Source organism: Ursus arctos, unplaced genomic scaffold, assembly GCF_023065955.2.
Source record: "Ursus arctos isolate Adak ecotype North America unplaced genomic scaffold, UrsArc2.0 scaffold_13, whole genome shotgun sequence".
In the NCBI taxonomy this organism is placed as follows: domain Eukaryota; kingdom Metazoa; phylum Chordata; class Mammalia; order Carnivora; family Ursidae; genus Ursus; species Ursus arctos.
In genome coordinates, this window is record NW_026622797.1 from 31,853,213 (window position 1) to 31,875,748 (window position 22,536).

The following is a 22,536-nucleotide window of genomic DNA, read 5'->3' on the forward strand; positions in this document are numbered from 1 at the left end:
TTTAGACAAGCATAATTGAAAAAATCATACTTGAAGATATTCTTAAAGTAGAATCTCTTTGTCGGTAGGGCGGAAGAATCTTTTCAGGGGAAAAGCTTAGTCTCCCAGGCTGAGGGGCCAGTTAAAGACCATGAGCCCTCACAGAAACCACATGGTTCTTTAAACCGCGGTAAAAACTGAGGCAGGTCACTTCACATAGTTCATTCCGTTCTGTTTTCTTTTCCATTTTGTTATAACTTGCCCCAAAGCTGAAGTTTATATATCACTGTGTACACCATGTTTGACATGTAATTGGGACCATGGTAATTTGAAGTAGTGCCATAACTGAGGGAGCCATTACGTTAGCTTATTCTTTTTCAGACATATATATGATATTTGAAGGAAAGTGTTTTTCTTTTGTGTCTTTTATTTACCTTTACTCTTGTGCATGAGTGTGTGTTTGGATAGATTTTTTTACAATTATTTTTGAAGGCTCCATTAAACACTTTGACTTCATGACCTCTAGAATTTATTTTTCCCTTCCTTTCCGCCTCAGCCACCAGTGGTAAAAACAGAGATGGTAACAATTTCTGATGCCTCACAAAGGACAGAAATCTCCACCAAGGAAGTCCCTATTGTCCAAACTGAGACCAAAACCATCACATATGAGTCTCCACAGGTACAAAAACTCTAGATTTGGACTATTTGAGTTCTGTTTTTACTTTGTGTCTGTTTTTATGTGTCTTCTAGTTTACGTGTTCCTGACCTTGATGTAGCTTCCCGTATCTTGGCGTCCTAACTGAACTTCAAGCTGCTGTAGTGCTGCTTCGATTCCGCAGAGAGCTGCAGTCAAGTTGGCAGCCCAGCCATTCTGGGTGGGCAGGGAGCATACACAGGATTATTTAGGACAGGCAGTAGCAATCTTGTCCATGTTATAAGTTGTTCTGGGCATTTCGATATACACTCGAGAATCAGATCATCTTACAAAGTTTATTGGATCTGATGTAATTTGTGGATTAGTAACATTTAGGCTCTTCTCCTCCCCTCCCCCCCCAAACTCCATGCAGATAGATCCAGGCAACTCACTCCTGCTTGCCAAGTGTACACACACACACACACACACACACACATCTGTGCTGCTTCTTCACGTGGGATTGTTTTCTGAAGACATGTTGTCGATCTTATGCAAATATGATACTGTGTCAAAATAATTATCAGATTTGTGTGTTTAATTTAGATATTGATTTAGACATTATTCAGACACTGATTCTGTAAAGATTTGAAATAAGCATTAAGGGTAATAAAAAAGGGAAAGCATTCATTATTTCAAATTAGAACTGTTTAGAAATTTATACACCGATTTTCTCAACTGAGAAATTTACTGTTCCGTGGTAGGATTGTACCATGGTGGCGGATGGCAGATTATTGACCTCTCTCAAAATCTTTTTTAAAAGGTTTAACGTGGGTATGTTTAAATACTCCTCAGAATTATTTTAGACATGCTATCCACGTACGTGCACAGACGCGCATAAGCAAAACAGGTTTCTTATGAATGGGTGTGGTGGGTGTGGTGGGAGAGCATGTTCTCGTGTGTCTGTAGTATAGGAAGTGCCCTAGGAAAGAAATACAGGTGCATGACTCAAATTCAGAGAAATTTCCCTGTAACTTAGTCCAAACGGCTCTGGGCTTTCTGATTATTTCCTTGTGTTAATGTCAGGAAATGGGAGACGAGTATCTTTGGTGATCTTCACATATACTCTTAGGCTATTAATTTGTTTCCTGTTTCCCCTGGTAAACTCTAGGACTTCCTACCTTTTTTAGTATCAAAGCAAACAAGTCAAAACCTATTTAGATATATGCATGGGATTTATATATGATATAGGTAGAGAGAGAGCACATGGATGCATAAGTGTTAACATCTATATACCCATATATATGCTCATAACAAACTATTACAGGAACAAAGTTATTTAAAAAAATCTAGAGATAAGCAAATTACCAAATCATGTAGGTTTAGTCTATCCTAGTCAGGTTCTGTGGCTTCGTAAATGAGAAAATGTTTATCTGTTTTTACCACCTGTGCTTAAAAAAACAATGAGCTCGGCACTTTTGGTCACTGTGGAAACTTCTCTGTCTGGTTCTCTAGTTTCTTTTTCTAGCTTCTGCAAAAGGCCTTCAGTCCAATTGTCTCATGACCCTTGTAGCTCTCAGTCCCGTTTTCTACTTGATTCTTCCTTTTTTTCTCCCTCCCAGGGGGTTTGCTTCTCCACGTGCATTTAGCCTTTGCCTCTTCTCTGTTTAAAGGCCAGCCAACCTCCTGCTCAGTAAATCACCTCTACAGACATGCGAAGGATAGGCAGATAACATCTTCTGCCGACTTCGAAGATTTCACAAGATGCATATTCGACGGGGAGGGGTCTTCTCTGACAACATAATGAAAATTAAGCATTACTTTGTATTTTTCCTCCAACCATCTGAAGATTGACGGCGGGGCCGGTGGCGACTCGGGGACATTACTGACGGCACAAACCATCACGTCTGAGTCCGTGTCGACAACCACAACAACGCATATCACCAAGGTAAAGCAGTCTAGGGTGGGACCTTGCAAACAGGATCTTTGCTGAATCGTTTCTTTGTTCCTATACAAGCTTCTAAGTAATAGACCGTGCCAATGGAAGAAAATGCCCAGACTTAAAGTATCCAAGAAATTGGGCTCCATTGACAAATGTATTTTTGTGAAGTACAGGGGGGAAAGATAGGTCGTGAATAAACTATACGTCAGAGAGCTACAGGAGGGAGAGAATATAATAGAAGTAGCAGCAAAGGTTTGGTAAGTATAAGTGAACACGCCCCCGACCGAAGCGAGTGAACAAAGACCATCATTCAGAATTTTCAGCAAGTTGTTCAAGTAATATAATTTTTCCCTCGTTGATTTAAGATGCTCATATGTTGGATATGGCGCATTTTTCCAGATCATTCTCTCATCCTCTAAAGTTTTAATACCAGATGACCAATGATTCTCAAAGTATGGTCTCCAGACAAGCAGTAGGAGTCTTTCCTGGGATTTGTTAGAAGTGTGAGTCCCTTGGCCCCACTCCAGATCTCCCGAAACCCTGGTGGGTGTAGGAGCCCAACAGGTGATTCTCACGCATGCTGCCGCCCTCAGATTTCCTTCTACCTTTCACATTTCGTGAGTGCTTGAAGGATTTAAATGTATCCTTTATGCCCTCCTCACCCTGTATTTCAGCCAAAAACTTTGTGAGTTAAAAAAAAAGCCACATAAATGCAAGATTGTATTGGTGCTCATTTTAAAGCCTGTCCAGTTATCCAGGCTTGCAGTAAACCTGGTTTCTTACAGTAAAGGGCTATCACTTGGGACGTAGCATATAATTTATCAGAGCCGTGCTTTCTCAGGACTGTGTGGTACTTGCTCGTAGTTCAGCGTCCCAGCCATATGATCCCTTCAGCCTCTATCATGCCCCAGGCTCTGCCAGCTTGCTCCGAGCCAGTGACCCTGGGTGGCAGTTCGTGCCAGAGCTCCTGCCCCAGGTCTGCTCACGCGGTCTTTGTTAGCAGGCACAGCGAACTACAGACGCTCTCACTGAACAAAAACCTTTATATTCCCCCCATGTATCTTCTGTATCTTAAGCCAAATCCAAGTCTTCTTTTATCTTATCGCACTAAACCAAATGAACAAAATTACCAAGCGGATTTGTGTGAGAATCAGGCAGTCAAAATTATGACATCAAGTAATTCCCAAACCTAAACCAGGGACCTAAATTATTAGAATTCCTTGTAACTCTACATAAACCAAAGAATTATTTCTTCTTTCCTCTTTTAACAAATTGGCCAACTGGGAGTAAAGAAACTCCGGGAAGTTGTACTGGAATGTCCCAATGGAACTATTTGGATTAAATGGCATCTGTCTCATCTTAATTTCCCTTGAATCTCGATCAATTAGTTTTAAAGTTGCTTTCAGTTGAGGGAGACTTATGGATGCTACAACTTTAACAATAGGAATCTCTGCTGACCTTGAACATGGTTTCTGGAACGTCCGCCTTCTCCACTCCGTGCGCATTGCCTTAGTGATCAGAAGGTCTAGTTGTGCTCCCTTCTCTTTCCTCTCATTAGGTACATACATGCTTCAATGATTGCTGTCTCCCCCCTTTCTTTTCTTTATAACCTTTAGACTGTGAAAGGTGGAATATCTGAAACAAGAATCGAGAAACGCATCGTGATCACGGGAGATGCAGACATCGATCATGACCAGGTAAAGACCTGAAGTTCCGCTTCGGAAAGTGACCATGTCTCTAAGCTGGGCATGAGTCATCACGTCATATCCCCGGGTCAGACCCCTTCTCCCAGTGCCTCCTGGATGAGTCCACCGCCTAAGCATGGCACAAAGACACTTCCCAACCTAGACACAGCCTGTCCTTTCAGCCTTCCCGACACCAAACCAGCATAAAACATGGATTGCTCTTTATTTCCCACTGGCTTCACGTGCACTTTTGAGTCCGAATAATCGAGAGGATTCCTAGCAACCATTAATTATTCATGTGGGCCTGGCTTAAAGGCAAGTCATGGATTAAACAATGAGTGGCAGTTTAATGACACTGGCTCCTCAAAACTAAGAAAAGTCACTAAGTTTGACTTATGCCTACTTTCAGGAACTTAAAAGGTATTTTTTTATAACATTAGAAAAATGGGGCTATTTATCCTTAGGTGTTTTCCCCTAATTATTACAATTATTGAGGGGTAGGAGAAGGAAATCTGAGGTCTTTTACAAAGTGAGAATTTACATGGATTCAGAAACATGTTTAAAAGAATTGTGCTTCTATTCTAATGTTAACTCAAGCGGGATGTGTGACTTTACCAACCAGGTGATGAGTGGAACTGCTGGTGACTTTGAGGGTAGCTTTCATTTCATTTTATTTCATTTTTTTTAAGATTTTTTTTATTTATTTGAGAGAGAGAGAGGGAGAGCGTGCGCACACATGCGCGTGGCCCATGCAGGGGGAGAGGGAGAAGCAGGGAGCCCAACATGGGACTCGATCCCAGGATCCTAGGATCATGACCTGAGCCAAAGGCAGACACTTAAACTGACTGAGCCACCCAAGCGCCCTGAGAGTGGCTTTCATTTTAGGCTGCAGTCCCAAGTGATGCAAATTCTTTCTTTTGTCATTTTCTGAGGGATTTTAACTCTGCATTAAAGGAAAACAAGCTATTTTCTTCCATAACAACTTGAAGGAAAGGAAATGTTCAATTGCCCATCTTGGCTGGGGAGTCAGAACAGATGAGAGTCACCCAGCTTTAAACAACATTGAACTCAGGAAAGAGAATTTTAGAGAACAGAACTAATCCTTTAAAAAAAAACTCACTCTATGTGACCAAAGAGAAATGGATTTTCTTCTGTGCCTAAAAAAAACCACTACATTTTTTTTCCTGTAAACATGTAAACATGATTTTCCTTACACCTTCCCTGATGTATTTGTTTCATTCCTTGAGAGCTGTCAGAGGTTAAAGTGTTGCCCTGACTCTGAATTTTCACTTTGTAGTAGAGATTCCTAGTAGATGACTAGTACCTGTGTCTGTTCGCCATGGGAAAATGAATGACCCTGCAGAAGCCAAGCCTCCAGGTCCCCATATAGAGGATTTCTTCTCTGCTGGGACAGTTTTGAGCTCCTCTGACCTAAGTTGGAGCAAACTCTGTTCTTTTTTCCCTCTGGGACTCTAGCTCAGCAAGCATTTATTGAATTCCTATGGTGTGAGAGGCGGAAGCCCATGTTCTTTGGCGTGATGGAAAGTGAAAATCAGGGTCTTCTCCCAACCTTTGTTTCTCCTACCTTGTCTCTCCAGTGAACCTTTGCACTTTCTGGCTTTCTGATGCCATGTTTTCCTTTCAAGGATTACTCTCAGGTTTTATGTGCATTCTCTTGTCTTTTGGCCCATTGTAACAATACTGCTTCTGAATAGCAAATAAAACAGAGTTTGAAATGTAAGTACCAAAATAACACATATTCCTGACTCTTACGTTAGGAAAAAACCCGCAGCTTTACCTGAGACTGCAGGGACATGACCTTGTTTGTGTGAATGTGTTGCTTCGGCCCGTTTTAAAGCCGAGGGCAGATACCCAAATGGGAGAAGAGATATTGAACATTTTCATAACTTTTTCATATTTAATTATACGAGGCATAAACTTTTTTGATTTACATTTAATTGTGGCTTCTGGTACGCTTGTACCAGGAGCTCACGAAGCTCCCTCCCTCTCTCCTCACAGCCTGTGATGAGACCATGGAAGTCTGTAGAATTAGAGGGAAATCACTTCCTGCCAAAAATGAAAGCTGATCACGTGGTGACGTGACTATCATTGACCCCTTTTTTAGTTCCTTGCCCTGCATAACAGTGGAAAGAAACCCTTCCTCTGAGCGAGATAGGAGGAACAGAATCGTGCGTTTAGAGACCCTTGCATTGCAGGGGTGTCGTCCCCCCCCCCCCCCCGCCCCGGTGCGTCCTGACACTCAGCCCCACACCAGGGACACAAGATACTGCGGCAACTCCTCAGAGTGTCTGTTTCTTTCCAGTAAAACAACTTCTCAGTTTGGCAGGTGGATGTGATAGTTTTCTCGCAGTCTTTATTGTTGCTGTCATAAATTAACATTTTGTAGTATTTCATTTCATGTACTGATATTACGGAATGAACGGAACTAATGGTAAACAGATTTCAAATGTGTTTGGAGACAATTAAGCAGTTTGGTTTTCCCTACGTTTCTACTAATTAAAGCATGTTTCATATGTGTTCCCTTCCCTTGGGCATCATTTATACTTCCCTTTTAACATTTGTACTGGTGTAATGTAGGCAGATCTTTGTAATGAATGTGAATTGACAGATACCTGACAAGGCATCTGTAGCTACCTTTGGCTCCTGCTGGAGCTGTCCCATTCCCAAACTGGATTCCAGACACCGACTGGAGTAGTCCATTTTGATTGGTCCGATCTCTCACTTCCCTCTGAGCACACACAAGTGTGGAGCCACTCTGCTCTACCCTGTCTCCCATTCCCATCCCCGCCATTGATCCTGGAAACGCTTTCTGACCTCTGGGATAAGACGCTGCCCCTCTCCCCTCGCCCTCCAGCCCGCCTGCTCCCTCCACAGCTGTGAGGCTCAGACTGGAGAGTCCCCTGTGTGAGTTCTCTCTTGTCCTGACACAGGTGGGTCACCAGTTTGTTCCCTACTGCAAATTTAAGCACCCTCAGTGTCTTCCAAGCTTCTGTGTAAACATTTTGGGTATAAAACCAATTTCTTTTTCTGTGGCTTTACCTTTCTGTGTGTGTGGACTCGGGCTCCAGGTTTTGCTCAGTAACCCTTCAGCTGACAGAAAGCATGCCGCAGATAAGAAATGCAGCTGTCCCCTTAGGCAGATGACAGAGAAACAGGAAAATTATGCTGCTGCTTTCAAATGCATAGTTTCCATACGAAATACGGTGCTGTCTTTCCTATAAGACTTTCCTTTTTGTTTTAGACCTAGATTTTGAGTGATGTTCTATGGTGTTTTGCTTTCTCCCCAAGACCTCTTTAAACATCTTTCCCCTCAGAAAAATAGGATCTTTCCACTTTGTCACAACACTTGTATGTAGTTTACTTTCTGATAAAATACAAAGAAACTTTGTCTGCTTCCTGTGGAGGGGCACCCCGGGTCCTGCTCCTGCCGGGCAGCCTAGCAGCAGGATGGCCTTGAGCACGACCTGTTGACCTCTGCCCCTTCAGTGGTTTTGACTGTAAAATAGAGACCTGTACTTGCTAAAGCGCCATGTCTCTTCTTTCACTTTGCTGATCGTATGTCACCATTGTTGCTGCTGTTTTTGTTGTTTTGTGCCCTAGAAGTGTATAGCTCTTGTTCCTGCAACATAACAGCTCAACGGAGCTTTTACCTCACACGGTTAGTGAGAAGCCCACGAGGTCGGGGTGAGCAAGGCCTGGGCCTGGGGGTTTGAGGCAGTGGGGTGCCAGCCAGTACCCCTGAGTACACAGGACAGGCGCTGTGCTGATGCTTTACACCATCCCTCCAGTCTGTACAGCGAACCCTAAAACGAGCCTCACAACCTTAGCATTAGTCTCGGGTTACAGGTGAGAATACGAAGGTCAGAGAGGATGGGTTTTCTCCAAGTCTCACGGCGAGTACAAGGCTGGGATTCAGAGTCTGCGTGTTTCTTCTACATGCATCATTATCTGAAAAGACTGGAAAGTGGGAATTGGGGGAAATGAGAAGTGTTCTCTACAATGAACTGTGAGCCCGTTTCAAATCCCTGCTGCCCCAAAGCAAGAAAACCATCTTGGCTGGAGCCGGAATTCTGGTGTTTTGCCATCCTGACCAGCAGCCCGTTCCCCTGCTCACAGCGCTCTCCTCACCCTGCAGGCGCTGGCCCAGGCCATCCGGGAAGCCAGAGAGCAGCACCCGGACATGTCGGTCACAAGAGTGGTGGTGCACAAAGAAACGGAGCTGGAGGAAGGGGAGGAGTAAGTGAGGTAAGAGGGCGTGTCATGGGGGGCCTCTGTCCTGGCTGCGCGGGGGGCGGGGGGGGGTGTACTTGAAGTGGCTTCTCCATCACAGTGTCTGTCTCCTGTGATCCGTTTGATTCGTCAGACTTCACTGTCCCAAGCACCTCTGCTCACGTTCCCTGCATAAAATTATAAACTCTGTTGACCAATGGGCACGTGATGTTAATAACTACTATGTATGGAGAACTGCTAATAATTGACATTTCTGTGTTGTTTTACTACTTACCAAGTACACCAGGATACGTTTATTAATGTTTACAGTGACCCTTTGAGGAAGGTGCTATTGCCTGCCTTTAGATGAGGCATTTTTGTTGTAGGGGACACAGAGGGGAGATGAGTTAATTCCCTTAAATATACATGAAGAATTGTATATCAGAGAATGAACCGTAAAGGAAAAGATTGCTGGGGCTATACAAAAATCTAAAACTTAAACCAAAGCAAAGGATAGAATGACAAAGTTCAATATACCCAGCAGAGAAGGAGTCAATAGCATGAATATATCACTAATTATTTTGTATCATCAAAAAATTCAAGCATTTAAGTAGAGAAATGGGCAAAGGATTAATCCAGTAAACCACAGAGAAGCTAAATGAACAATAAGTAAAAAATGTTCAGCCTCATTAATGCTTAAATCAATACCAATTAAAAAATTCAGTGTATAAGTTTTCACTTATAAATCTGGCAAAGTTTGTTTTTAGCTAGTGTTGGGGAGGTTGTAAGAGGGAAAATGATACTCCTCTGCTCCTTTATAAACTAGTAATATTTCCTGGAGGACAGTTTGGCAAAACCTACATTAAGTATGCCTACCATTTAAACCACCATTGAGAATTTATCTTAAATAATCAGAGATGTAGACAAAGACTTACCTACAAGGGTATTTCTCACATTGTTTCAAATTTTTTGCGAGTATATATAAAAATCTAAATGGCCAACAGTAGGGATTGGTTATGCCTTAATACTGCTTCTGTGTGATGACTAAAATATAGCCATTACAAGTTGTGCTAAAGAATTCTTAAGTGAAATGAGTAAATGTTCAGAATTATGCATGTATTTGAAAGGTAGGTTTTATTGCATAGCACGTATACCAAGATTGCTTTTTTGTTTTTAAAATGATCTGTACACTGACTGTTTAATAGACAGACAGCCCACAGCATGGCTGGCCACAGAATGCGCATCTTCCAGCGCGTGGTGAGGCCAAGTGCTTTTCCGTCACGGGAGGTGATGGCTCCCACTGTTGCACCGCCTGCCCTCTGACTTTTTAATTTATGCTGAACTGATTGATATGAAATGACATCTGACTTTCTTATTCTTACTGATCTTCATAGATTCTGCACAATAATCCTTTGTTAATTTTTATGTGTTGCAAATATCTTCAGGTTTGTGGTTTGTCTTTTATTCTCCATATAGTATATAGGTCAATATAATAGTTGGTATATTGAATGTAGTTATTAATGGAAGCTAATATAGTTTAATTGTCACGCTTTCCTTTATGGCTTATTCTCTTCCCGTACCCTGAGGTGTTAGGGGATGCTATCGATTCAGGTATTTGAATGTTGCCTTTCATAGATCAATTCTTAACCCATAAGAAATTGGTCTTTCTGTGTGGTGAAAAACAGTGATCATTTGTTTCCTCGAAAAGTAGCCAGCATTCCAGCCCCCTTTATTGAAGAGCTCACGAACCCCCCCCCCCCCCTCTAATCTGCAGGTCATATATCCAGTTTCTTGTATGTGTGGGGAGGGGGCGGGCTTCTGGGCACTTTGGTTTCCATTAGCCTATGTGTCTGTCCCTGCTCTAATGACAGACTGACTAAATTACTATAGCTTTAAAATGAGACTTCGGATCTGGTAGGATGTGTCTCCCCAACTGTGTTGTTTTCTTCAGGAGTGTCTTGTCTATTCTGGGCTTTTTCTGTTCCTCATAAATTTCAGATTCAGATTGTTGGGTTCTAAGGTAACCCAGTGGTATTTTAATTGGAACTGCATCTGGTTTGTAGCTCAGTATGGTGACAATCACATCTGTATGATGTTGCGTGTTCTTTCCCACAAACATAAAATAGCTATCTCCACTTACATAGGTGTTTTTTAGTGTCTTCCAATAGAGTTGTATAATTTTTTACCCAAAAGAGGTCTTATAAATCTTTTCTAGCTGTTGCTGGTATAGGAAGACACAGTTGGCTTCTCAATACTGGCCTTGTATCTAGCAGCCATACTCTTTATATGTTAGATGCTGTTTTCAACACAGGGTGTACAAAAGGCCTACAAGCAGAAATCATTAAAAATTTGAGCATAAACAAAATGTCCATTTGCCTGAATAAATGTGCTATGTTATGTGCAATGCTGAGCACTTCCTTAGCCGTCAGAAGATCAAGTGCTCTATTTTAATCTTGCTAATCTCAAGCTATGTGACATTGGACAAGTCAGCAGGGCTGGTACGATCTACCATTCCTAATTCATAGGACTTAATTATAAGAATATAATAAGGTAATGAATGAGAAAATTTAGTGTTACACAAATATAAAAATATTGGGTATTTCTCCTGAATTATGTTACTTAATGGGGAACATAGGACAAAAATTCGTGATCGCTGTGAGCATTACCAATACCCCACTTTCATTTGTGGCATTTTAGTAAGTTTTAAAGTGAATTAGTTATATCTGTTATTCCTAGCACCCTAGACTCATTTTTGCAGTGGGCATGCATGTACACACACACACACACACACGGAGCCTTTGACGTTGGCCTATCTCAGAGGACACCTTTTATAGGTCACCTTGTTAAATAGATTTAGGCAGTTAAAGTGTAAATTCACATGTAAGGTGAGCAAACTCAATAAATTTGGAAAGATTCATTCATCCATTCAAAAGATACGAGAACCAAAGTACGCTAGGGTAGAGCTAGGCACTGAGGATTCAAATGGTCAAATTGGTAAACCAAACAAACAGGGTCCCCTTCCTTGGGAAAGGATCCATTCTGGAAAGGGAGGTATAGATACTAAACAAAATGTAATTGCAAATGTGATAAATGCTCTCAAGGAACTAGTGTGATAGGAGAGAACCGAATAGATTGACGCTGCTGTAAATTTAAGCTTTTCCTTAAGCATCTGAGTTTGAGTTGAAATCTGAAGGATGAATAGGAGTCCCCAGTGTCCGGAGTCATTGTAGCTCCCCCGCCTCCCGCTGCTGCGGCTCGTTCTCCAAGACTTACTTTGCTGGTGCCCGTCAGGGCCGGGAGGACGAGCGTGCGTACTGCTTCAGCTACCCGCTGGCTGTGCCGCCAGGATCCCACAGAGGCAGCAGGTGGGCCGAGGCAAAGAGCGGGACAGTCGCTGAACACCAGAAAAGAAGAATAAATAATATTGGTAATGAATGTGCCCCGTCTCCCTTTCTCAGACATGAAAAGCTCTCCTCCTGATCTGACCTGACCTCTTCCTTTGGAGGAGCTCAGAGCTTTTGATGAAGCATTGAGAGTAGGGGTGAGGGGAGCACATGGAAAGATGGTGAAAGAACAGCCCACAGAGGGCCGAGCCTCCCCAGGCTTGCCACTCTCAGCTGGGTGCCGGCCACTGGGAGGCTGAGGGGAGCGGCACACAGACTCCGTGCGTGAGAAAGGAAACACACTTCAGAGGAGTGCTTGACTTAATCTTTTAACTTTTTCCCCTGTGTTCTGTGAAGGACTCCTCCCTCCCCAGTTTATCCTGAGTGCATGTTTCCGAGCCCTCAGAGAGCCACAACGTGTTAGTGGCCTTGTCGCCGCTGGAATGGGGCTCCCTAACAGTCCCCATGAGGAAGAGTCCTGCTTGCTGGTTTGGGCTGTGTGGCCTCAGAAAGAACGAGCCCCAGGAGGGGGAGCTGGCGACTTTGCTCCAGTTGGCACCGTCCCCTCTCTGAACCCAGACTTCAAACAAGTCCCTGTGACTCCTGGAGCCGTCACTGATATGTAGGATAAAAAGCAAACGATGCCTCCTTTTCAGCCAAAAGCAGTGAGCAGCCAAAGGAGAAAATGACGGAGGAGCAGCCTCTCGTCCGCTCACGTTTTACTTCTTTCCTTGTTGTCGTTGTTGATTACCCCAGCATATATGGAATGCCCATTGGGCGCCATCTGTTTGCGTGGAGGTTCAAATCAAACAAAGTCTGCACTCATGACAAATCATGGTAGCGGAATAGAGCCTCTGGTTGGAGGACGTGTTGGGAGCTGCATTTGCTGGGAATAAAAAGGCAAGATCTCGACATTAGGATGGGGTGTCCGATGGCTTCTCACTTGAGCTTCCAGGGGAGTAGGAATAGCTCAGTGAAGAAAGGCACAGAAGGGGGCATTCCAGGCAAGAGCTGGTACTGTGAACCTCACACTCTATGAATGGTGCAGAGTCAGGCGTGGCTGGGCTGCAGGACACGTGTAGGAGGAGAGCGATGGGAGGTGGGGGGGGGGTGCAGAGAGGCAGAGGCCAAACCATAGAGTCTTAAGAGTCAAGCTAAAGAGGTTACGCTCTATTTGGAAAAGTGAAGGGGAAGGTACGCCTCATGTAGTTGAACGATGATAAAGGGGTAGGGGTTTGTGACTTGGTGACTGTTTGCATGGGATATGGGGATATGGAAGTTAGTGATTTGGGGAAATGCCAGAGCAGAGGAGAATCCCAGGCTTCTGGAAGGAGCAAATGAGTTGATGGTGGTACCTGTAATTTCAGTCCCGGGATACAGGTGTTATTTTTCACAGGTCATGTGCAATAAGACCGCTTAGCTGTCTTAAAGCGGAGATGTATTTTTTGGAGGGCACAGCTGCCGTAGGCATTACGGAGGAAGTTTGGAAGTGAATCGGTAAGGCCCTGTCTTACACACACGCACATGGCACGGTTATTTGGAATTTACCAGATAGTCTGAGTGTTAAGAGGAAATGCAGCATCGCAGATCTGCTGGTTCAAATCTATTTCATAGGTATGTGACCCACGCAAGTTCTTCACGTTTCTGTTCCTCGATTCCTCCATCTGTTACCTGAGGATGATAATAGAATTTATAGAAGACTTTGTTTCCAAGGCACGTTGTAAGAGCTTTTTGTAGCCCATCGAGTCAGCTGTTAGGAACCCTTTTGCTCCAAAGAATAAAATAAACATTAGACTATGCTTCCCCAGAGACGTTGAGTCTGAGATGCATGTGACATGTCTACATGGAGAGGTCCAGGAGGTAGCCAAGAGCTTTGAGAGAAATCACAACAGGCTTCGGAGCCGAAGATAGAGGTTTGAAGGTCCTCTGAATGAATCATCTAGTGAGTGATGTTACCCTGGGCCAGGTCAGAGGAGATGGAGGAGGGGGAATAGGAAAGTAGGAAGAAAACAGGGAGGAAAGGTGTCACACAAGTTGCAAAAGACGAGAACTCCAAGAAGGAGAGAGTAATTAAGTATTGAATATTAAATCAAGTGAACATGTCCTCTGGAGTTGGTATAGAATCAGCCTGGGACGTGGTCAGAGTCAGCCAGGTGGTGGGGATGGAGCCGTGTCACAGGTTGAGGAAATGCGGTTTAACATGGAGAGTGCTTTCAAGTGCTTTCTGTGCTGTTGTACATCCATGAATACCGGTTTCTAGATAAGATAGCATTGTCGTCAAGCTAACGTTTCCGAGTCAGGGTGATATTCAGAGTTTCAAGATGAACTCAAGAGCCAAACAGGAAGTTAGCATTTGCTATCTAACTGAGTCGAAGGAGGAAAGAGCCAAGTTGGCTGAACTGTTGGCTGAACCGAGTTCTAGCTCATCACGAGCTGCTCCTTTACGCGTGGGCCCTGATGAGCGCCAGCCTGTCTTTGAAGGAGAAGCACCAGCCTGTGGACTTCCAGATGCCTGTTTCCAGTTCAGGGGCCGGGAGTTTTTCAGACATATCACATGTGTTGCATTTTTATTTTACTCTATTTGCCTACTTGTACTAGTCTCATACCTAAAATTAGCATTAGTTTTCAACGTGGATTAATCAAACCTCAAATGCAGATTTATCCATACACACAAAAAGCCATTTTGGATTTAGTGCCTTTCAGACACAGCCAGTTTTCGCTTTGGAATGCTGTGGAATGTTCTGCTTCACGTTTATAAATCTGGCAGGTGAGTCTGGCTATCAGTGAGTCTGTTCCAATGTATTTGAACTACCCAACAAAAGAGGCGCTGGACGCCACTGCTGTTGTGCTTTAGTTGGCACGAGAGTCACTAATTCCCCAGGGTTTGCTCTTGGACAAAATGATTATTGACTCTTGTTTTTGCAAATGAAACTGTAGTTATTGGGTTTTTTTTCTGGTAATAACAGAGGTGATTATAATTTTTAAAAAGGGAGAGACAGCAGGAAATGCAAATGATCCATAATTCCTCTGCTCCTAGAGATAGATAGTCACTCTTCACAGTGTCTGTATGTGTGAACACTACACACTCACACACACACACACTGCCGCCTCTGTAGATGGAGGCCGGTACTGTGGATTCCGTCGATGGCCTGTTTTCTTCTCCCCCTAGCATACGTGGTACATGACCTTCCTTGGCAGTGTCTCGTTTTACAGCAGCCATTGAACGGACACATGAGGATTTACGTGACACCTGGTAACGGGCATTTAGGTTATTCCTCCGTGCTCACAATTCTGCACGCAGCTGCAAAGATCACACTCGTGTGCAGATTTTGGGGGCACGAATCTCGTTGTTTTCTAGGGCAGATATTTTCTCCTGAAAGGGTCGAAGAAGTTAGACCCCTACTTGCAGTTTGTGAGCACCCCTGTTGCCCCACACCTTTGCTGACACGAAAGACTGTAAAACATTTAAAAAATCTTTGCCCATCTGCTGAGGAAAGAGCATTTGTTCCCCTCCCCCTCCTTTTCTAATTGTGAAGAAAGAGCTTTTTTTTTTTTTTCATTGCTAGTGAGCCTTTAATATACATATACACACACACAACACAATTTTATTTCTTTGAGTTGTCAGTTCTTGCCCATGTTTCTATTCAGGTGTTTATCATCTTCTCTCTGACAGACTCATTAAGGTTGTTAACCCCTTAGTCACAAATGCTGCATATTTTCTCTAGTTTTTCATTATTACTGAGAATTAAAAATAGCACCAAGGTGGTGGGGAAGGGAGGGGGAGGGGTGAGACAGAGTCAATAAATCGGAGGCATGAAGGTCATACCCAGAGTGTTGTTTCTGTGGCCCAGATAGTATTTTTTAGAATTTGAATTAATTAACAGTGCTTAAAACGGGAAGGCATCGAGCAAGTTTAGAAACGTCAGAAGCTCTGCCAGCATGGAGTGTGCGCTCCAGCATGGCTGCGTTGGCTGAGTAGGCCCTGCCGCCGTCGGAGAGGGAAGAGCCCCCTGAGCCACCTGTGTCTCTGCACGTTGAGGCCCTGGGTACCCCGTCTCCCTGCTGATGTGTTAACCCACCTGGCCTCTGGGGGGTGGTGGTGAGCATGGTGGTCGTGACTTTATTATACCCTAGAGGAGGGCGTATTGAGCAGTATGAAAATCAAAAGAATATTTTATTATAAACAGTTAAAAATTAGAGCCTCTTCTCCCCCCAACCCTTTTTAATGAGGAAATAGAAACCTAGAGAATAATTTGCATCCATCACTTCTACTCAGGACTCATAAATGCCATGTGCAGCGCTAAAGATAGTTTCATCTGTCTGGAGAACCTCAAATGTTGGTCATCCCAGATACTATTTTCCAAGAATGTAAATTTGTGGGTGGCAATATAAGGAAATTTTCTACAGTAACCAAGTAGGGTGTGTGTTTAAGATATTCCTGACCCCATGAGGGTTACATTGGCTGACGCGTTGGCCCTATGTTTATTTAACTTTCATGTATCAAAATAATTTCATTAGCCTTGGAGCAAGTATGTGCTAGACTTGTCCAGTATGATCACCAGTCCTCACCTGGCTATTTGAAATATGGCTCTTCCAAATTGAGATGTGCTGTAAGTGGAAAACAACATACTGGATTTGAAGATGTTAGAAAAAAGTGTAGACTAATAAGCTAGAGAGTTGGGTCTAGAGATGAATTCTTTTGATTCCCACTAAGCTTCCTATTGAAGGAAAACACAAGACAGTGAGTTCATATATGGTTTCAAAGGTTTTTTTTTTTAAAGATAACAGTTTTGATACTGTCTTTTTAAGCGTAACTTTGATGGCTACAGAGAAATGTTTTCTCATCTCCTTATGAACGTAAGATTGCTACAAGCTTATTAGCTAGAATACAGTATACTGAGTGTAACCTTATTCTAGTCCATTCGTTCTATGAAAGAAGCTCTAAGATTTTGCAACATGCTTTCGTATCAAGTCCCCACAGACTGAAACCTAGCAGAATGAACCAGAAGACCTTGCGTTAGCTTTAGGGCCACACACTAACTATGTGTAGAAATCTTTGTCAGAGCGTTCAGAGATTTGGGGAAGCCATTTTTTTAAAGAAGGCAGAGTCCTCCCAGGATACTATAGATGTAGTTATTTAATGAAAGAACAGAAAAATGAAACCGCAAACTTTCCACTTAAAACCAGCAGGTGAAAGTAATGGGGAAGACGGGCAGGAGTGCTTTCTTCCCAGCAATGAAATACAATTCTGTTTGTCTTTTCCCCTCCCTAGCCCCTGCTCTTCATTGTTGCCTTTGCACCTCCGTCCCTATTACATTCATTCATAGATTCATCAATGTATACTGTTGTGAAAATACCATGCTTGAAGCACTGTGATAGTCGTTGTGACAAAGGTGAAAACACATAAGAACCGGAATACAAATAACATATAGAGTAAAAAATAGTGTTTTAGGAGAACCCTTGATAAAGGGCTATGAAAGTTGACGGAAGAAACAGTTTCTGATCGGCAGATCTGAGACCTCCCCAAAAAGGTATCAGGGAAACCTCTCTGTGCAGAGTGCTGGGGTGGATTTGAACATAGGGAGGTGAGCAGAGAGGAAAGAGTATGTGGAGAAGCAGTGGAGTGGCTATCAGGAAGAGCAACTTACATGTGGCTGTGTGTTGAGCTCCCAGCAGAGCTGGAAGGACTTGTCAAAGGCATACTGCAGAGGGTATGACATTCCATGTCGGTACCTTAGGTTAGACTTCGCTCCGTAGGTCATGTATATAGGGTATTTGAGTGGGGAAGAACCTTGTCAGCACTGTCCTTCAGGGAGAGTAATTCATCAGTAGAGGGTAGGATTGATTGAAAGCGTGCTAGATTAGATGAAGTACCCTGTAAGGAAACAATTATACTGGTTCAGGCTATTATTAATGGGGGAATGGACACCTGTATCTTTAAGAGTAGAACTGCACTTCATTTAGAAGCAAACCGAGCAAAATTTGAAATATCGTATATGAAAATCTAGAAAAATAATACTAGCTAACATTCTCTGAATGCCTGCTCTGTGCCCAGTTTTGAGAACTTTGCCATTTATTATTTCAGTTAGTGCTTTCAGTCCTCCAAGGTGTAGATGAGGACACAGGGGCCTAGAGAGGATAAGTCTCTCACACAGGTCACACAGCTGGTGAGTGGCAGAGCTGGACTGACCCACAGTCAGCCCGAATCCACACTACAAACGGCTTTGCAGAAGGCTTCACGATGGGAATCTTTCAAATAACAAACTCCCAACCACTGTAGTTGAAACACAACTCATTTTAGAAAAATTAATTTTGAACAAAATGTTTTGGAAGTTGCAGCTATGATATAAAGCTAAGTGAACAAGTAAAACCATAATAAAGAATAATCATGTTTAAAAATGAGGTAAAATTGACGTCTTCGTTTGACAGGCTATTCTGCAATTGCTGTGTGGTAGTAATTCTTTAAATAAAGAGGGACTTGAATGTGCCAAGTATAAAGATTCTAATAGAAAAATTACTGTTAGCTTTAAAGAAAACCCAATTAATTGGCCTGATGGCATCACTGACAGCTCACCCTCTCCTCAAAGGTAAGGGAGTGTAACTGGCTTAAAAGGTGAAAGAGAGCTTTTACCACTACAGGGGGGAGGGACGGAAGATGGTCTTCCTCACACCTCCTCTGGAGGGGAAAGAACTACAGTTGTGTGAAAGGTAGACCGTGTTTGGGGTTTTGTTTTGTTTTTGTTTTTTTTGTAACAAATGGAAAGTTGGGGAAAACATCTCAGATTGACTCCTGAAAGCAAAAATACTTAACTAAATTGATGTGATTCTAGCAAACTCTGAACTGAACTTTTGTCTTGAGGTGAAATTGTGTTAGTGTGTGTTATTGAGCACAATATAGTTGGCACTCAGAGGAGGCCGAGATGGGGGGGCAGAGTGGGGGAGAACCTAGTCCAAGACCTAAATGTGCGGTGCGAGTCTCTAGGGGCCCACATGAGAGTCTCTTAGGGCCAGAGGGGCACCGTAGCAGCATTAATATGTTCAGGAAACCAGGCGAAGCAAAATTATTTTTCTGAACTATTTGGTGAACAGGTGCTGTCTTTCATTTGGCCACAAAGCAAGAAAACACTAGATTTAATGTTTCCCTCTGAATTCTGCAGACACACAAATCTGTGTGAGAGAAGGAAAGGAAGGTGATTCTACATAAATAGTTCCCAAGCTTCATGGCCTCAGTAACACATAACGCTCTCAAATGTCACCGAAGGGTCCAAAGAGCTTTAGTTGCTGTGAATTATACATATCAGAAGTTACCATAGTATAAATCAAAATTACATCTATTGAAATTTACCAGATTATAAACGAAACAGAAGAAATTAAAAATACTTATTAAAATAGCTCAAAATAATCGGTGAAAGAAACCTGTCAGAAAAGGCTACATGTACTGTGTGGTTACATGATATGAAATCCTGGAAAAGAAAAAGTGATTGAGACAGATCACTGGTTGCCACTGAGCTCCTAGGAAGAGTTTTTAAATATTGGGAAGCTATTGGGGCGCCTGGGTTGCTCAGTTAAGCGTCCAACTCTTGATTTCAGCTCAGGTCACGATTTTGGGGTCTTGGGATTGAGCCCCACATTGGGCTCCTCGCTCAGCGTGGAGTCTGCTTGAGGCTTCTCTCTTCTCTCCCTCTGCCCCTCCCCCGGCTCGCTCTTGCACACACACCCACGCGCACATGCTCTCTCTCAAAATCATATATATATGCTATCAAGTTCATGGTGTCCAGAATACAATCTTCCAGAATTCCAATTTTCACCTGAAAGCTTGAATTTTATCACTGGCCACAAGTATATTGTCAGTTGTTTTCCTTGAAATGACAAGCTCACCTCATTTTGAAGAAAATGCCTGCCAAATAGAATAAGTTTGTCCATCAATTATTCTCAAATAAAAAAGGTGTGTATGAACTCCTTCAATTCACAATTCAATAGTTCTTTTTTTTCTCTCAACATCCATTGTATTTCTGTATGCAGCAGGAGTATTCTGTGCCCATTTTCCATTTCATTACACAGAATGTTAAAAAGACACGAACTCAGCAGTTAAGGTGTAAGACAGTAATTTTCTGTGTTTCATCAAGGACATCCTTAAGTGAGGCTGCCTTGCCTTCTTTGTTTCTTATTTCACTGAGAGTGTGTGGTGGTAACGAGTACGGTGACTTCTGGTACAATTTGGTGCCACTGCCTTGACTTGTGCCAAGATGCCAATGGGTGTACTCCCCCTTGTTGTTGCACTATCGGTGAAAATGTCAGTCCCCTGGAAAGGGCAATTAATGCCTTAGTGTGATTATGAAATTGCTTTTTTTTTTTTTTTTAAATGAAATAGCTTTGACTTCACAACCCCCTGAAAAGAGTCTCAGTGACCTCAGGGTCACAGAGCACACTGAGAACTGGTGGGTCTGTATGGTGGTGGTGCTGCCAACACTGTTATAGAATTGACTTTCCTGGGTTAACCAAATAGAAAATTTTTAAAAATATTTTATTTATTTGAGGAGCGCATGCGCATGAGCAGGGGGAGGCTCAGAGGGAGAAGCAGGCTCCCCGCTGAGCATGGACGCCAGATGCAGGGCTCCATCCCAGGACCCCGGGATTATTACCAGATCAGCAGGCAGATGCTTAACGGACTGAGCCACCCAGCCGCCCCTCAAATAGAAATTAATCCTACTTGCATTTTTGGTTCCAGGACTCCTATCTTAAAACAGAAATTATTTAAAAAATGAAAATCAAAATATGCAAACTGGAGACACAAGGAAGAAAGTTTAGCATTAGGAATAACTGAAGTCCATAACCATAAACTGTTGTATTTAAAACGGAACACTTGATGCGTGGGTCTCGTTTTTATTTAGGAAGTAGTTGGATTGTCTCTCACCTATATATTTTATTCATATTTTCAAGATCTTTGGCTATCCTGCTGCCCTAAGATAATTGAATTTTACTTAATACAAAGACATGTTATGGTTTCTTGCATTGGTTTATTTTGGATAAAAACCACATTTTTGCATTTTTATTGAGACTTGCTTCCGGGGCAGTGCTTTACCATTTGCAGGCAGTATTTCTAGTGCTTTGGGTCAAATGCCTTTTTATGAGTGCACACATGCAGTTTACCAGATCCGTTTCTGGAGTAGAGCACGCTGAAGCTTGAGCTCCACACTGGGAGCCCCTGCCTCTGGAAACTCTGAAGCTGTGCTTTTCAAACGAAGTCCTAGAACCTCTGCCCTTGAATTTGACTGATTTCCCACTGCTCCTTGGGCACACTAAGATAAATCTGAGTGTTCTGGAACCGTCTGTGAAGACTTAAGGCCAAGTAGGCAACGGGCACAAGTCCTTGAGGAATTAGATCCAGAGTTAGAGCTGAGATTGGGTGAGACTGCCACACCAACCTATTCCCATGTTGGCCAAAAGAGGGGGACAGAGGCTAGGGAACAGGGCCGGTAGGTGTTAGACTTGTTCACTGACATTGGATAGTCTGGGGGTGGGAAACTGAAGCATGGAAACAGTGGTTTGGGCTTCTGTTTTTGTTCACTTGACCAAAATTCCAATGCCTCACGTATAATCCATATACTTCAAAGTTGTGATCTTACCCAAACTTGGGGGGAACATTATGATGTTGCCCAAAGGAAAAAGCCGGAAGTTAATAATAACGCCTGTCCGTTTGTATTGACAAAATAAGATGTCCAGACTATCGTGAATATGAGGTAGAATTCAGACTTAAAAAAGAAACAAGTTGTTGCATAAAGTTCTTATCTGAAGAACCAGGGCGTAGTTTTCAGTTTGATTGGAATGGGTGATAAATCATTTAGACCCAAAATGTAATCTGTTTTTTTAAAAAAAAAAAGCCAGATGTGAAGGTTTGGGGTTGTTTTTCCTCACAGATACATGCCAGAACAGAAAAAATGTCAGTGTCTGATGCCTGTGTACCAGTGGCATTGGTGGGTCCGTCCTCATCTTTTCTCCTTCCCGGCTCTAGAGTTCAGACGTTTACTACTTGCAGGAATGTATTTCTGTATGTGTATAAGTACAGAAAGCAGAAGAGAGGTGGATGTGTCAATTATAAACTTCCTACAATAAATTATTCCCCGTTCATCCAGAACATGAGGAATTGGGGTGTTCTAAAATACTGAATATCTAATTAGCTCAGAGTTACACTTGATTTACTGCTTCTTAAAGAATGAGGGGAAAAAATGCACTTGAACCAGGAAAAAATGCATTTAACATTAAAATTACAATAAAGATAATTTTCTTTCACTCTGAAAACTGTTTGGAATTCTAAGAGTGTTAAGGTTGTCATTTGTAATACTTATTACCAGAAAAGGAAATTGGTTTTTCTTTCTTTCGAGTGGTTTGATTGCGAATAAATGAAAGTAAATGACATTTGAGTTTACATGGGTAACTGTCTTTTTCTCTACAAATATTTCAGTAAATGTTGAAGCTCTTTGAAATCAAAATCTCTCATTCAGTTCCTACACACTCCTAATTCCTGTTTACTTGTCTGCTAATGACTTGGAAACAAGTTTAATTTTAGCTTTCTTTTCTAAATTGAAATTTTTATTTTTGGTGAAGACCGATTCAGTGAAATAACATGACATGGAGTCTAGAGGCAATGGAGAATAGGATCCTACAGCTCGTTCTTTCGGTGGGTTT

At 42.6% G+C, this 22,536-nt stretch overlaps 1 protein-coding gene and 1 long non-coding RNA gene across 37 annotated transcripts in view; one reads left to right on the top strand and one right to left on the bottom strand.

The window, feature by feature from the left end:
- Positions 1–22,536, top strand: part of EPB41L2 (erythrocyte membrane protein band 4.1 like 2) — a 205,905-nt gene that overhangs the window by 180,248 nt on the left and 3,121 nt on the right. For all 36 annotated transcript variants that reach the window (XM_026504797.4, XM_048226044.2, XM_044386324.3 and 33 more), the window contains 4 exons: positions 536–658; positions 2,460–2,558; positions 4,169–4,249; positions 8,394–8,503. In XM_026504797.4, coding sequence (XP_026360582.1) covers positions 536–658; positions 2,460–2,558; positions 4,169–4,249; positions 8,394–8,498 — 408 coding nt within the window. In that variant the 3' untranslated portion in view covers positions 8,499–8,503. The remainder of the gene's footprint in view (positions 1–535; positions 659–2,459; positions 2,559–4,168; positions 4,250–8,393; positions 8,504–22,536) is intronic.
- On the bottom strand, positions 6,595–12,011 carry LOC130543536 (uncharacterized). Its single transcript, XR_008958946.1, has 2 exons — positions 11,741–12,011; positions 6,595–8,655 (listed from the first exon to the last, which is right to left on the bottom strand). It is a non-coding gene; the product is annotated as an uncharacterized LOC130543536 (long non-coding RNA).